Source organism: Grampus griseus (genome assembly GCF_964374135.1).
Source record: "Grampus griseus genome assembly, chromosome: 2".
In the NCBI taxonomy this organism is placed as follows: Eukaryota; Metazoa; Chordata; class Mammalia; order Artiodactyla; family Delphinidae; genus Grampus; species Grampus griseus.
In genome coordinates this window covers 1,061,492-1,075,155 of record NC_139018.1, presented here as the reverse complement: position 1 = coordinate 1,075,155, position 13,664 = coordinate 1,061,492, and the positions used below count along the sequence as shown (strand labels likewise).

The window sequence follows — 13,664 nt, the reverse complement described above, 5'->3', positions numbered from 1 at the left end:
CTCAGGCACATCGCCAGGGCCCCCGTGGGGCCTAGAGGGGTGACAGGGTGGACGCTCCTGGGGAGGCGATGGCTGTGACCCGTACTCCTTGCCCACCCCGTCCAGGTGAGCTGCTCCCCGGTGTCCGCCCACCTGCTGTCTGTGCTGCAGGGCCTCCTGCATCTGGAGCCCACCCTCCGCTCCAGCCAGCTGCTCTGGGAGGCCCTGGAGAGCCTGGTGAACCGGGCCGTGCTCCTGGCCAGTGACAGTGAGTGGGTGGGATGGGGTGTGGGCAGGGGCCCCGTGCCTGTAGCCCCCGCCCGCGTCCCCCTCCCTGACCCCAGCCTGGCGGGCACACTGGGCTCTTAGCCCGTGGGGGGGGGCCAGCCTCGGTCCCTAACCCGCCTCTGCCCGGGGGGGGGGCCTGCACCTTTCCGGATGCCCCCCACCCTGACCTGGATGTTCCCACCCCAGCCCAGGAGTGCACCCTGGAGGAGATGGTCGAGCGGCTCCTGTCCATCAAGGGGCGGCCCCGCCCTCACTCCCTGGACAAGGCCCACAAGGGTGTCCAGGTCAACCTCAGCCAGAGTCGAAGGGGCAGCTCCCCCGAAAACACCGGTGCCCCGACAGTGGGTGTCGGGGGCCAGCAGCCAGCGGCAGCCCTCGCCGGCCTGCACGTTGCCAGCGTCCAGGGCGAGAGTGGCAGGACGGCGCCACAGCCCACAGCCCCGGAGCAGCTGGCGCCCACCCCGCCCCCAGCTGCACCCCCCCTCCCTGGCACCGCAACCTGTCCCCCGCCCCCGCCCCCCCCACCTCCTCCACCCCCGCCCCTGCCGAGCCTGGGGGCCGCGTTTCCCTCACCCCCACCTCCCCCACTGCCTGGCCCTAGTGGGACCATACCTCCCCCGCCTCCACCCCCAGGCCTGGGGTGCCCACCCCCGCCCCCGCCCCTGCCGGGCACCTCCGGGCCCCCTGCAGCGGGCGGCATGGAGGAGATCACCGTGGCGCACAGCCTGGGCTCCGCCTGGCTCCCCAGCCACCGGCGGGTGCAGCCCCCCACCCTGCGCATGAAGAAGCTGAATTGGCAGAAGCTGCCGTCCAGCGTGGCCCGAGGTGAGTCCACGCCCCCAGGGGGCTCCCCTCTGAGGGCAGGGGCTCGGCCGCCATGGGGGGCAGCCGGGGCAGGGGCAGGTCAGGGGTCCCAGCGTGGCCCGAGGTGAGTCCACGCCCCCAGGCGGCTCCCCTCTGAGGGCAGGGGCTCGGCCGCCATGGGGGGCAGCCGGGGCAGGGGCAGGTCAGGGGTCACCTCTGAGGCCCCTCTCCTCGCACAGCTGCAGGCCAGTATGTGTCTCTGATGCCGCCAGGGGCTGAGTGCTGATGGCTCAGAGGAGGTCAAGGCCGAGGCTGGCTAGAGGCCAGGCCACCTGCCAGCCTGGGCGCAACGCCCCACCCAGTGCAGCCACACCCGCGTGTGGCGTGGCAGCCGCTGGAGGGCTTCCTTTGCCAGGCACTTATCAAGTGCCCGCTGTATGCTTGCCCTGGGCTGGGCCCCAGGCAGGGCATCCCTGCCAGCCCTCCAAGGCCCGGGCCACCTGCACCCCAGACTCCCGGGGTAGGTGTGAGCCTGACTGGCGGCCCCTTGCCCGCAGAGCGCAGCTCTATGTGGGCGTCACTGAGCAGCCCGGACACCGAGATGGTGGAGCCTGACTTCTCCACCATCGAGCGGCTCTTCTCCTTCCCCGCGGCCAAGCCCAAGGAACAAGCAGTGGCCCCAGCCAGGAAGGAGCCCAAGGAGGTAGGGAGGGGCCAGGGCTTAGACAGGGCTCCGTGGCTGCCCTCCAGGTACTGATGGGTCAGGGATGTTTTTCAGATCACTTTTCTGGACTCCAAGAAGAGCCTGAACCTCAACATCTTCCTGAAGCAGTTTAGATGGTGAGCTGCGAGGATCTGAGAGCAGCTGGTGTCGCAGAGCCGGCCCCTCCCGCCAAGCCCCAGTCAGACTCCCAGGCCCCGCCCGACCCGGCCCCGCATCTTGGGCTCAGCAGTGCCCTCTGCAGGCCACCCTGGGAAGTTCACATGCCATCCCTGGGGCTACAGACAGCGCGGGTAATAGCCACAGAGGACCCCAGCTGGGGGCTCTGAAGACCACTAGGCCAGACTCCCTGGGGAAAATGAGACCCAGAGAGTGGTGGGGACCCTTTAAGCCACAGACAGGCGGTGGCCAAGCCAGGCCGAGGACGTGGCCCAGCCTCCCAACCCTTGAGTCCTTCCCTGCAGCAGGTGTTCCGCCTGGGAGCTCACTGGGTACCGCTGAGCCAGCACAGCCACCTGTGTCCTGAGCAGCCCCCTGGAAGGAGGAGGAAGAGGGCGCTCTGGCAGATGGGGAGTGTTCCATTCAGCCGCCAGCGTCATTACTGTGTGACCCCGGGCAGGTGGCTTGCCTTCTCTGTGCCCCGCAGCCCTGGCCCCTGCGACCTCCTAGGTGTGGGAGGCAACCTGGGCATGACCAGCAGAGGTGTCGTGGGCCAAGGGCCGTCCCAGGCTGGCAGGGTCCCGAGGAGGCCAAGAGGGGTGCCTCGTGTGACCACCTCCGTCCTCTCACCCCTCCAGCTCCAACGAGGAGGTCACCGCTATGATCCGGGCTGGGGACACCACCAAGTTTGACGTGGAGGTTCTCAAGCAGCTCCGCAAGCTCCTTCCCGAGAAGCACGAGGTGAGTGGACCCAAGAGGTGTGTGTCGGGGGGGCCCAAGGGGCCTGCAGCTCCACCCAGAGCTGTGCCCGGTGAGCGGGCACCTCAGCGAGCCGCCGCAGGTCTCCTGGGTGAGCACGCGGGGGCCTCCTGTTGCAGGTTGAACACCTGCGCTCCTTCACAGAGGATCGAGCCAGGCTGGCCAGCGCCGACCAGTTCTACCTACTCCTGCTGGACATCCCCTGGTGAGCTCGGCGGCCCTGCACCCGAGGGCCTGCCCACGGGTGGGAGCTGGGCCCAGACCCAGAGGACAGAGCAGGGCTGTGTAGACGCGTCCCAGGGTTCCACGAAGAGCAGTCCCTAGCCGCGGGGCCCTCCAAGGGGACCCTGTGGGCCAGGGCCTCCCGGCCGGCGACGGCATTGGGGGTGGGCAGCGGGCAGGGCTGTGTGGCCTCCAGCAGGCAGGCCCAGGCCCCCCCGTGTGACCCCCGGGAAGGCCCCTGTTCTAGGAGCGAGGGGTGCCCCGCGGGGGAGCGCCTGCCCTTATCTTCGGCAGCCTGGGGCTTGTCCAGAGCGCCCTTCCCGGGCCCGCGCCAGGCCCGGGAAGCTGCATGCTGAACAGGGCCAGGCCGTGGGACCACCCCCCACCAGCGCTGCCGAGAGGACCCTGCGGGCCCAGGGCGGGTGGGTGGAGGCCCCCAGGCCCTGAGCTCCCGCCCTGCCGCCCCAGCTACCAGCTCCGGGTCGAGTGCATGCTGCTGTGCGAGGGCACGGCCGTCGTGCTGGACATGGTGCGGCCCAAGGCCCAGCTACTGCTCGCCGCCTGCGAGGGTGAGTGGGGCACCCGGCTGGGGGCGGGCAGGCCCTGGGGGTGCCAACCTTCCCCTCCCTGTAGACCACCGCCCCGTCTTGAAGCCTGAGCCGTGCACGCACTCACGCATGCCCACGCCGACACACATACACGCACACACACGCACACCGCTTTCCTTGAGCGAGGAGTCCCCAGCCAGCGGGCAGGGACACGGACGGGCCTGACCACCGAGGCATGGCTCGGTTCCGCTGGGGTTGCACGCCGGGTGGGGATGTCCCCTGTCGTCTTGGCCACAGACTGAGAGCCAGGGTGGCTGCAGGTGGCAGAGGTTCCCCTCTGTCCTCGCCCCCAGAATGGGCAGTGGTCACCTGCCCCCGGGGGCGTGAGGCTCAGTGAGCGCCCATGTCGCTCCTGCTTCCGGAGCCTCCAGGCTTGCTTTCAGTCACGTTTCCGCTGCCCTGCCCGCTCCCTCGTGCCCTGGAGCCTAGCGGGGAGGTGGGGTGCGTGGGGTGCGGGGAGGCAGTGAAGGGACGCCATCCTGCAGGCCTGCTCGCCAGCCACCGGCTGCCCGTCTTCTGCCTGCTGATCCTGAAAATCGGGAACTTCCTCAACTACGTGAGTGGGCAGCACGCAGCCCGCCCTTGCTCCCTGATCCCCACCTGGCCCCGGGCCCAGGCCGAGAGGCTCACTTCCCGCCCTCGCAGGGCAGCCACACCGGGGACGCGGACGGCTTCAAGATGAGCGCGCTGCTGAAACTCACAGAGACCAAGGCCCAGCAGGGCCGCGTCACGCTGCTGCACCACGTGCTGGAGGTGTCTGCGGCCTGGGGGGCCTTCGGGATGGCGCCCACGCCCCGCTCTGCCCGCAGCCCCTCGGGGCTCCCATCTGAGCCCCCGGTCTCCCCTTCACACCACTGCACCCCCCGCAGTCCTCACCCACTCCAACTGGCCACCGTCCCTCCCCAGACCCCAAGGAGAGCAAAACCGGCAGAATCCGGCCAGGCCCGAGGGAAGGCCTTGGAGGCCCAGGGTGCCGAGGGCTTCCGAGGGCCGTGAACCACAGCTGCTGAGGGTGGGGAGTTGCAGGGTGGCCTCAGCGGGTCTCACCGGACACGTCGTGTTGCAGGAGGTGGAGGAGAGCCACCCAGACCTCCTGCAGCTGCCCCAGGACCTGGAGCCACCCTCCCGAGCGGCAGGGTAGGTACCTCCTGCCCTGCCCCCCACTGCCCGCTCCCCAGCCAGTGGGGCGGCTGGACTAGGCTGGGTCGCACGTTGCGGCACCACCCCGGCCCCCCAGGATCTGCTGCCTGATAGACACTCTCACCCTGGGCAAGACCTCGCGTCCGCCGTGGCCTGTGCCCGTGTGACCTAGAGGAAGAAACCGAGGCCTAGGATGTTGGGGAGCGACCTGACTACGGTCACGCCAGGGGCTGGTCTAACATGACCTCTTCACAAGGTTAACCTTCAAGATGAGGCCATGCCACCCCACTGTACAAGGAGGGAAACTGAGGCCCGGGGAAGCAGGGCCGGGTCCATGGGGTCACATAGCCCAGGTGCAGCTCTGGGAGGGCAGCCCAGGCCATCCACCTGCAGGGTCCACACTCCCACACAGGCCCTGCCCGGCACCGTGCCACCGTGGAAGGTCCTCTTGTCGCGGGGCTGCTGCGCCTTGTGGAGGGTCAGGCGAGGACAGGCTGATCCGTGGGGGTTACTGTCCTGACGCCACAGACGCAGCACCTTGTAGGCTGGGCGCTTCATCCCAACCCACTTAGGCCATCTGAAGGCTCTGACGTGTTTCTGGCGGCCAGTGGCTGTGCAATCTGGGGTTCCACTGTCCCAGTGAATGTGCAGTCCGAGGGTCCCACTGTCCCTGAGGCTGTGCAGTCTGGGGTCCCCGCTGTCCCTGAGGCTGTGCAGTCCGGGGGTCCCCACTGTCCCTGAGGCTGTGCAGTCCGGGGGTCCCCGCTGTCCCTGAGGCTGTGCAGTCCGGGGGTCCCCGCTGTCCCTGAGGCTGTGCAGTCCGGGGGTCCCCGCTGTCCCTGAGGGTGTGCAGTCGGGGGGTCCCCGCTGTCCCTGAGGCTGTGCAGTTGGGGGTCCCCGCTGTCCCTGAGGGTGTGCAGTCGGGGGTCCCTGCTGTCCCTGAGGGTGTGCAGTCGGGGGGTCCCCCCTGTCCCTGAGGGTGAGCAGTCCGGGGGTCCCCCGCTGTCCCAGCAAGCCTGGACACCAGCCGTCCCCTGACTTTAACGGCCCTCTGGCTCCTTCAGGATAAACCTTGAGATCATCCAGTCGGAGTGCAGCAGTAACCTGAAGAAGCTTCTGGAGATGGAACGGAAGGTGTCTTCCTCCATCCCGGAGGTTCAGGAGCAGTACTCCCAACGCCTCCAGGCAGGTGCTGGGTGGGTGGGGCCCTGGGCGGGGGGCAGGTGAGCGTGGGGAGGAGAGAGCCAGAGTGAGAGACCCCCCTCCGGGAGGGCGGCCCCCTATTCCTGGTCCCTGATCCTGCGGCCGCAGTGCTCAGACCCTCGGTCCTGCTCAGAGACCACAACGCCGGCAGGGCCTGTGCCGGTGGCCATCCTCCTGCGGCCATGGGCCCCACCGCGCCCTCCCTGGGGCTCCAGCCTGGGCATCTCCCTATGACAGCAGGTGGTGCCCTGCGTGGGCCCCCTCAGGGCCATGACCCTGCCCCTGTGCCCCCAGGCCGGCATCACGGCCTCCCAGGAGGTGGAGGAGGTGTTCCAGGCCATCAGGCAGAAGCAGCTGGAGCTGGCCACCTACCTGTGTGAGGATGCCCAGCAGCTGTCCCTGGAGGACACGCTCAGCACCATGAAGGCCTTCCGGGACCTCTTCATCCGCGCCCTGAAGGTGGGCCCCCGCCATTGCCGGGTAGGGCGGGCGGAATGGGGGTGATGGGGGGCCGGGCTCACGGGCCGCATCTGTCCCGCAGGAGAACAGGGACCGGAAGGAGCGGGCGGCCAGGGCTGAGAGGAGGAAGCAGCTGGCAGAGGAAGACGAGGCCCGCGGGCTGCGGGGTGAGGGCGGGAAGCCTGGTGAGGCTGTGCCAAAGGCAGCGGGGGGGGGGGGGGGGGGGCGGGCCTGGGCCATGGCCACTCCTCCTTCCTTGGAAGTCTTGCAGCACTACATCCCCTCCTCTGGGGCGATTCCGCGGGTGGGCTCCAGGGACCCTCTGAGCCGCGTCTCTGGGCTTCTCAGTCAGGCAGGGAGGCGGGAAGCAGGAGGAGGTGTGTGTCATCGACGCCTTGCTGGCTGACATCAGGAAGGGCTTCCAGCTGCGCAAGACGGCCCGTGGCCGAGGGGACACGGCCGCAGACCCCCCGAGGAACAAGGCACCTGGTGAGACCCTCCCCCGCCTCCCTGTCACCACTTGCTTCCCGCCACCCCCGCGCTATGCCATCCTTGCAGCCCGGGGCCTCCCTTCCTCCAAGAAGCCCTCCTTGATTTCACAGGAGAGCCCACTCCTCTCCCCTGCTGCCCTGAGATAAGGGCCAGCTCACCCCCACAATGCTTCCGCGTGTGTCTGCTGCAAGAGAGCTCCCCGGCTGGTGTGACGGCCACCCGTCCAGCCCCCAGGCCGGCAGAGGAGTCGGGCCAATGGGCCCTCTGACAGATGCCCTGGGGCTCAGAGGGGCTCTGTGGTGGTGGAGGAGGCAGGCATGAGGCCCTGGGGTGGGACTCTCCACTCCTGAGAAGGCTGCCTTGGGCTCCTTGGGGACTCTGGGGGCAGGGGTGGCGACGTGCCATCGTCTCGGGGCCCAGCGTCCCCCCCCCCGACCGTGGACAGACCATGGACATCAAGGCCTGGGCCTGCCCTGTGGGAACCCGCACTCGGCCACCAGGAAAAGCTTCCCGGGGGGGGGGCTTTGCAGGGTGGGTGGTATTCGACTTGGGCAGGCTCTAGGGATGGGGATCACTGAGGGGCCCCTGCCCTCCACTGATGGGTACTCCATCCACAGCGGCCACCAGGGATCCTGTGGGAGGCACCAGCCTCCCCACGTCGGAGCCTGGTCTCGACGCCGCAGTGGCCAAGGAGCCCCGCGGCTGGGGTCTCGCTGATGCCGCCCCCAGCAGCCCCCAGCCCGCTGGAGACTCATCAGAGAAGGGTGGTCCTGGGCCCCTGGAGAGGCGTTCTTCCTGGTACATGGATGCCAGTGATGTCCTGGCCACCGACGACCCTCTGGGCCCCCAGCCCTCATTGGTGCTGGGAGGCACTCAGGCCCTGAAGCCGCTCAACTTCTCCAGTGACAAGCCCTCCAAGGCAACGGGTTTGAGCCAAGACACGGAGGAACCCACGGCCCCTCCGGGCGCCCGCCAGGCCGAGGCTGACACCACAGGCGAGGGCGCAGAGGATGCAACTGCCCACGGCCGCGGTGCTGGCCTCCCTGCCGCAGGCCGTGGCGGGGACGGAGACGAAGATGATGAGCACACAGCCCCGGACTCCGCCCTGGACACCTCCCTGGACAGGTCCTTCTCCGAGGAGGCTGTGACTGACTCATCAGGGTCTGGCGCCCTCCCCAGGGCCCAGGGCCGGACGTCAAAGGGCACAGGCAAGCGAAGGAAGAAGCGCCCCTCCAGGAGCCAGGAAGGTAACTTGGGGCCCCCCTCCCTCCTTGTACCCCGAGCAGGAGTACCAGGCAGGCGAGTCGGCAGGGCTCCGGGCATTGGCGCGTGATTGGAGCTCATTCGTCACACGCCAGGGCCCTGGAGCTCCCCTTGCGGCCGGCCGCTGCCACCCCTTCCCCCCCGCCCGAGTGTGGGCGATTCCCGGGGCATCTCTGTGTCCTGCCAGAGAGGAGGTGGCAGCGCCTCTGCTCCGGGAAGGGGCAGCCTTGGGGGGCACCGTCCAGCCAGCACACCTCTAACCCGCTGACGCCTGCCTTACGTGGGCCACCTCCAGCAGGGCGCGGCGAGGGGCCTGGGGTGCGACTGTGTTCCGGCTCAGCGTCCACGCTCTGAGCTCAGGGTCGCTCATGAGGGGCGAGCTGTTGAGCGCGTTTCTTTTATTTGGAAGCAGAGGTTGCCCTTGACCCTGACGATAATAAAACAAAAAGACTCTGTGTGATCCAGTAAGGTACGTACCAGCCTGGCGCTCAGCACTAACGGTGGCAGCAGAGGCAGGGCCCGCGCCCGGCCCTCCTGGACACTAACCCAGCTCCCCCAGCCCTCCAGCCAGCGTCCCCCGGGCCGCGGTGCCCGGCTTCCCCTCCCTCTCGGAGAAGGGCGGGAGCTGTGCCTCGCCTAGTTGGGGGAGGTGCGGCCTCAGAGCCTCCGCCGGGCCGACGGGGTGGACAGGGCCCGCCAGGATGCCCTTGGGGAGCAGGGCTCCAGGGCCCGGAGGGTGGGGACGGCGTGGCCCTCGGCCCGGCCACCAGGCTGAGGTCGCCCGGCCGGAGCCTCGTGCTAACTCCCGGCCGCCAGGCTTCGCTTCCCCCAAGTCTATCCACAGGGCACCCGGCCCTCCTCTGGCCCTGGCTCCAGCCACACGTGTCCCCAGGGAGACCGTTGAGGGACAGGGAAGACCCTGGAGGCCGCTGCCAGGGACAGGCAGGCCACCGGCCCCTGTGGGGATGCACAGGCGTCCTCTCCCTGGAGGCAGCGGGTGGGTCTGTGGGCACCTCCTGGGACTCCCGCGATGGGGTGGGACAGTCAGGGTCTTTGCCGAGGCTCACAGCTGCAACCGGAGTGACGGGCCTGGGTCCCCATGGCGTCGCGGCCTGTGCTGTGGGCCGTGATCTGGTGCAGGGCCCCGGAGCCCCGCCTGGGTGGGAGCTCTGTGTGGGGGGGGGGGGCGCCCTCTGTTCCTCACACACCTGCTGCCCGATGTGCCCGGGGCTTGGCCAGGGCATCGAGGTGAGGTCGGGCTGGTGCCGGAGCCCAGGGCAGGGGTGTGGTCCAGTGCAGCTGTGACCTAGTTCAGCCTTGCTGCGGGGCTCAGCCTTCCCCCTGCGCTGCGGGGGGTTGCCCCCCGGGGGGTGCTGAGCTGGGCTGTCTGCTTTCACGAGGGCACCCGCCTGTCCCTCGGGGCCAGGATTTGTCCTTGCAGCCCCAGCTGCTGGCCCTAGGTGTGGGGGACATTGGAGTGTGCAGTCCATGCGTTCGGGGACAGCAACCATGTGTGGCCACTGTCTGGTGAAAGACCGCTGTGCCCGGTGCAGGGTCTGCGCTCCCCCAGTCCCCCCCCACCCCCGGCCAGGCCTGGGGCTCCCAGTCTGCAGGCTCGTGGGCCCTGTCATCCCAGTGTTAGGACGGGAGGAAGAACCCCTACCCTCCTTGTCTCCCCAACTTCTTATTTGGAGAAAAACTTCAACTCGACAGGAAATTTGTGAGGAGGTGCCAATGAACAGCACCTACCCTTTACCCTGAAATTACGAAAATGTGGAAAACATAGGAGAATTGCTGACGTCTGCTGCATTGCTCCCCCACCCCCACAGCTTTACGGACCTACGTGAGGGTTGCTTATAGCCATCAGGATACTTTGTGCCGGGGTTTGTCCCCGGGGCCCCCAGGTCAGGGCCATTCTCCCGCGCACCCAGACACCGAGCTGTTTTTACCTGCAGCCCCGGCCGGGGTGACCCCTGGTCCCAGTCTACCTGTCATAGTCGTTGCTTTGCTTTTCTGGAAACAAAGTCCTGCCCAGGACCACACGTCCAGCCCCTTTTGTCTTGCATAACACCGCAGACACGAAGTCACTTTGGAGGTGTCCTGTTTGTCCCCCACCTGGGTCCAGGTTGCATTTAAGGCAGGAATCCTACACCCGTGACGTGAGTCCTCCCCAGAGCATCGCGGGAGGGGCTCAGGGGCCTGTCTGTCCCGGCGTCGGTGGCATTGACGCCGACCCAGACGTGTTACGGTGGTGGTTGTGGCAGAGCCCCGCTGCACAAGGAGTGTTTTCACTCTGATTAGTAAGCAGCAGGTGGGTGATGCCCGGAGTGACGGCCCCCAGTTTGCACCAGCATTTCTGTTCTGTCGTGCCATCTTTCAATCGTGCAAGTGTCGAGCGTGGGTGGTGTGTTCCGTCCTCTGCTGCAGTGCTCGCGTGGCCACGGCAAGAGTGGGAGGAGTGGCGTCAGGGCGCCTCCGCCCGCTCCTCTGGTCCTTTCCTGGGTGCAGCCCCGCCCCCGCTCCCTCTGCCCGCCCCGGCCCGGCCCAGGCCCACCTGACTGTCCCTCCTGGGCCTGCAGCCACAGTGTTGGGGGACTCTGATCCTCTACTCCTGCCCCATCTCTTTTGAGCTCTGGTCCCCGAGCCCCACGCTGCCGCCTGGCTCCGGGGTGCCGTGGGCGCAGGGCATCTGGGGGCAACAGCCAGGCGAGGGCCCCGGGACTAGAGAGCATGGAGGGCACTGGGTGGGCGCAGGGCCGGCCTGGGGCAGGAGCCACAGGTGTAGGGCCCGGTGCCCTGAGGACGGAGCTGCAGAAAGACACGGCAGGAGGCATCCACATGAGGGGCCGGTGGGGAAGTGACTGGGGCCTCCAGGGAGAGCTGGTGACAGTGGGGACCCGTGAGTACAGATGGAGTGAGACCTGGGGAGACCCCGCCCGCCTGGTGATGAAACGTGCTTTGTGAAACCCGGTCTGGACAGGTGGACGGGGGCAGCAGTCACCTGCTTCCTGTGTGAGCCTCGCTGCTCCAGAGAAAGGGCCTGCCGTCCGAGTGGACCTGGGGACACGCGGTGCAGCCCACTGGGCAGGGGGCAGCAGGGGGCAGCAGGAGCCTGGGGACCCGCTGCGGGCCCCCTGCCACCGCCCACAGCAAGGCTGCTCCTGACCGAGTTCTTTCCTCTCCCTCCCCGCAGGCCTCAGGCCCCGGCCCAGAACCAAGTGAGAGGACCCACAGCAGGACCGCTGGACGTGCTGCCGAGCGGGGCTCCTCCAGGGCCAGGCTGGGACTGGCCCCCGGGAAACCGAAACCCTGTGCCTTACCCAGCCAGTGCCGCGGTCTCCCGGAGCCCTGGCAGGGGCTTGCGGCTGGGACCCCAACGGGCACTGGGGCCCGGCCTGCCTGGCGCCTTCCTGGCCTGCCTGAATGCCCCCAGCCCCTCGCGGTTTGCTTTCTAAACGCCGATGCCCAGCCCCGACCCCACACCGCATGCACCACGGCGCCCGCCCGCAGCCTGCAGGAGGCAGGGTCCGGTGGCTGCGGGTCCAGCACCACTGAGCTTGTCACCCGGCACCCAGCTGCTTCTGGGGACAGGCCCTCACAGACCCCCTCCCCCTGCAGCTGCGGTTAGCCGGGGCGGGTGGGGGCGCTGGAGCCCCGGCGCCACAGCTCAGCCCCTCAGCCCACTCAGTTGGTCTGAAGCAGTCGTGTTTCACTGAAATGGGATTGTTTATGCGTTTCCACAGTTCTGTGGTGGCCCAGTCGGGGATAGGTAGGTGGGTGAGAGGACCCCAGGGCCTTTGGGTAGAGGCAGGCTGTCTGACAGTGCATGGGAGGGCCAGCGTCCCTCTACTCAGAAGGGGGGGGGGGAACCCCATGGAGTTGACACGCATCCTAGCATCTCCAGCCCTGAGGCAGGGAGGGGTCTGCCCTTGTGGCCACAGCCAGGACCTGGTCCCCTCATGGACAGCACAACCCGCCCTGCGAGCTGCTGCTCCCACCTCCAGACCCGGCTGGGCTGAGGGGAGGCCGGGATCCAGGCCTAGGGGACCGGACGGATCTAGCCAGAGGGGCTCCCGTCTCTGACCCCGTGGGGCCCCTGCCCACACTGCGCTCGCCCACCCCCCATCCTCCCCATCCCCCGCTGTGTGCTGCTGAGACTGGAGGAACTTTGGCCAATAAAGAGCAAAGCTTGCCCAGCACGTGCCCGTGTTGTATTCAGAAGCCGTGGGTGGGTGTGGTTTGATCACAGTGGCTGTGACGATGCGGGTGGGTGGATGGATGGATGGATGATGGACAGACAGGTGGATGGACAGACGGGTAGATGGAGGAAGGGAAGGACAGACGGGGGGGGAGTGAGAGGGTGGGTAAATGGGTAGAGGGGGGTATGGCTACATTAGCACATAGGTGGCTGTGTGCATGGGTGGACAGGTGGATGGATCAGGGGAGGGCGGGACAGCGGGAGGGGTGGGCCTGAGGGGCCCTGCCTGCTCCCACAGAGCCCCTAGAATCAGGGCAAGGTCCAGGACAGTGGTGAGATGAGCACAGCTCTCCGGGGCCGTAATTTACAGACACAAACCTCACCTGTTGTAAGTGTCTGTAATTCCAGCAGGTTTCCAAGATACTGCAGTCATCACCGTGACCCACTTTTAGTATATTTCCATCGTGCCCCCAAAGTCCCCGCATCCCCGATGTGGCAGCCGCTCCCCGTTCCCCCTCCCCCAACCCCAGCAACCACTGAAGTGCCTCCTGTCGCTACGGACTGGCTTCCCGTGGACATTTCATGGAAGCGGGATCAGACAATAAGTGGCCTTCTGTGACGGTTTAGCATGTTTTTGAGATTTAGCCGGGCTGTAGTGTGTCAGGACTCCGTTCTTTCGTGTGGCTGAAGAATGTTCTGTTCTGTGGCCAGACCACACGTTGTTCATCCGCTCACCTGTGGACGCTCCGGTGGTCTCCACGTGAGGCAGCGCTGCCGTGAGCACGTGTGTGCTGCCTGTGTGCTTTCGTTTCTCAGGGTTCGGTTCCTGAAACGAGAATGGCTGGGTCATACGGCAAGTTTATGTTCAGCTTCTTAAGAATTTGCCAAGCTGTTCTCCAAAGCGGCCGCGCCCGTTCCCGCTCCTGCCGGTGCACTGCTTCGAGCTCCAGGGGCACCTGTGTCCTGGGGCACCACGTGAGGTGGTGGGAACCCTGGGCAGCCGAGCGTGAGGTGGGAACCCTGGGCAGCCGAGCCTGTGCGCTTCTGCAGGGGGCTGTTCTAATTTGGGCTGGGCCATGTGACTGGCAGGGCCCCAGCTGCTGGGCCTGGACAGGGCTGTTTATAGAAAAGCCCGACTCCCCCCAGGCCTACTGGCTATTTATAGACCCGGGCTTGGGGGAGTTGGTGCCCCGGCCAGCGTCTGGCCCTGCAGAGCCCATCCGAACCCCCACGGTGCCCCCTGGGCCCCCCTGAGCCTCCATCTCACACCCGCTGGCCCAGAGCCCCGGTCTCCCGCAGGAAGGGCTCGGAGCCAGCAGTCCCCGCCTGGGGCCTTCAGCGCCACCCAGTGGTGGACAGAAGCATCGCC

At 67.6% G+C, this 13,664-nt stretch overlaps 1 protein-coding gene across 2 annotated transcripts in view; it reads left to right on the top strand.

The window, feature by feature from the left end:
• INF2 (inverted formin 2) overlaps window positions 1-12,289 on the top strand; it is a 28,435-nt gene extending 16,146 nt beyond the window's left edge. Inside the window, exons 7-23 of one of the 2 annotated variants that reach the window (XM_082648562.1) lie at window positions 106-247; window positions 454-1,092; window positions 1,629-1,774; window positions 1,850-1,911; window positions 2,590-2,692; window positions 2,830-2,915; window positions 3,401-3,501; window positions 4,026-4,096; window positions 4,186-4,293; window positions 4,607-4,677; window positions 5,745-5,865; window positions 6,178-6,342; window positions 6,425-6,509; window positions 6,691-6,831; window positions 7,452-8,081; window positions 8,510-8,566; window positions 11,291-12,289. In XM_082648562.1, coding sequence (XP_082504688.1) covers window positions 106-247; window positions 454-1,092; window positions 1,629-1,774; window positions 1,850-1,911; window positions 2,590-2,692; window positions 2,830-2,915; window positions 3,401-3,501; window positions 4,026-4,096; window positions 4,186-4,293; window positions 4,607-4,677; window positions 5,745-5,865; window positions 6,178-6,342; window positions 6,425-6,509; window positions 6,691-6,831; window positions 7,452-8,081; window positions 8,510-8,565 — 2,727 coding nt within the window. In that variant the 3' untranslated portion in view covers window position 8,566; window positions 11,291-12,289. The remainder of the gene's footprint in view (window positions 1-105; window positions 248-453; window positions 1,093-1,628; window positions 1,775-1,849; window positions 1,912-2,589; window positions 2,693-2,829; window positions 2,916-3,400; window positions 3,502-4,025; window positions 4,097-4,185; window positions 4,294-4,606; window positions 4,678-5,744; window positions 5,866-6,177; window positions 6,343-6,424; window positions 6,510-6,690; window positions 6,832-7,451; window positions 8,082-8,509; window positions 8,567-11,290) is intronic. The other variant, XM_082648563.1, reaches the window with a different exon arrangement.
• Window positions 12,290-13,664: the final 1,375 nt, after the last annotated feature.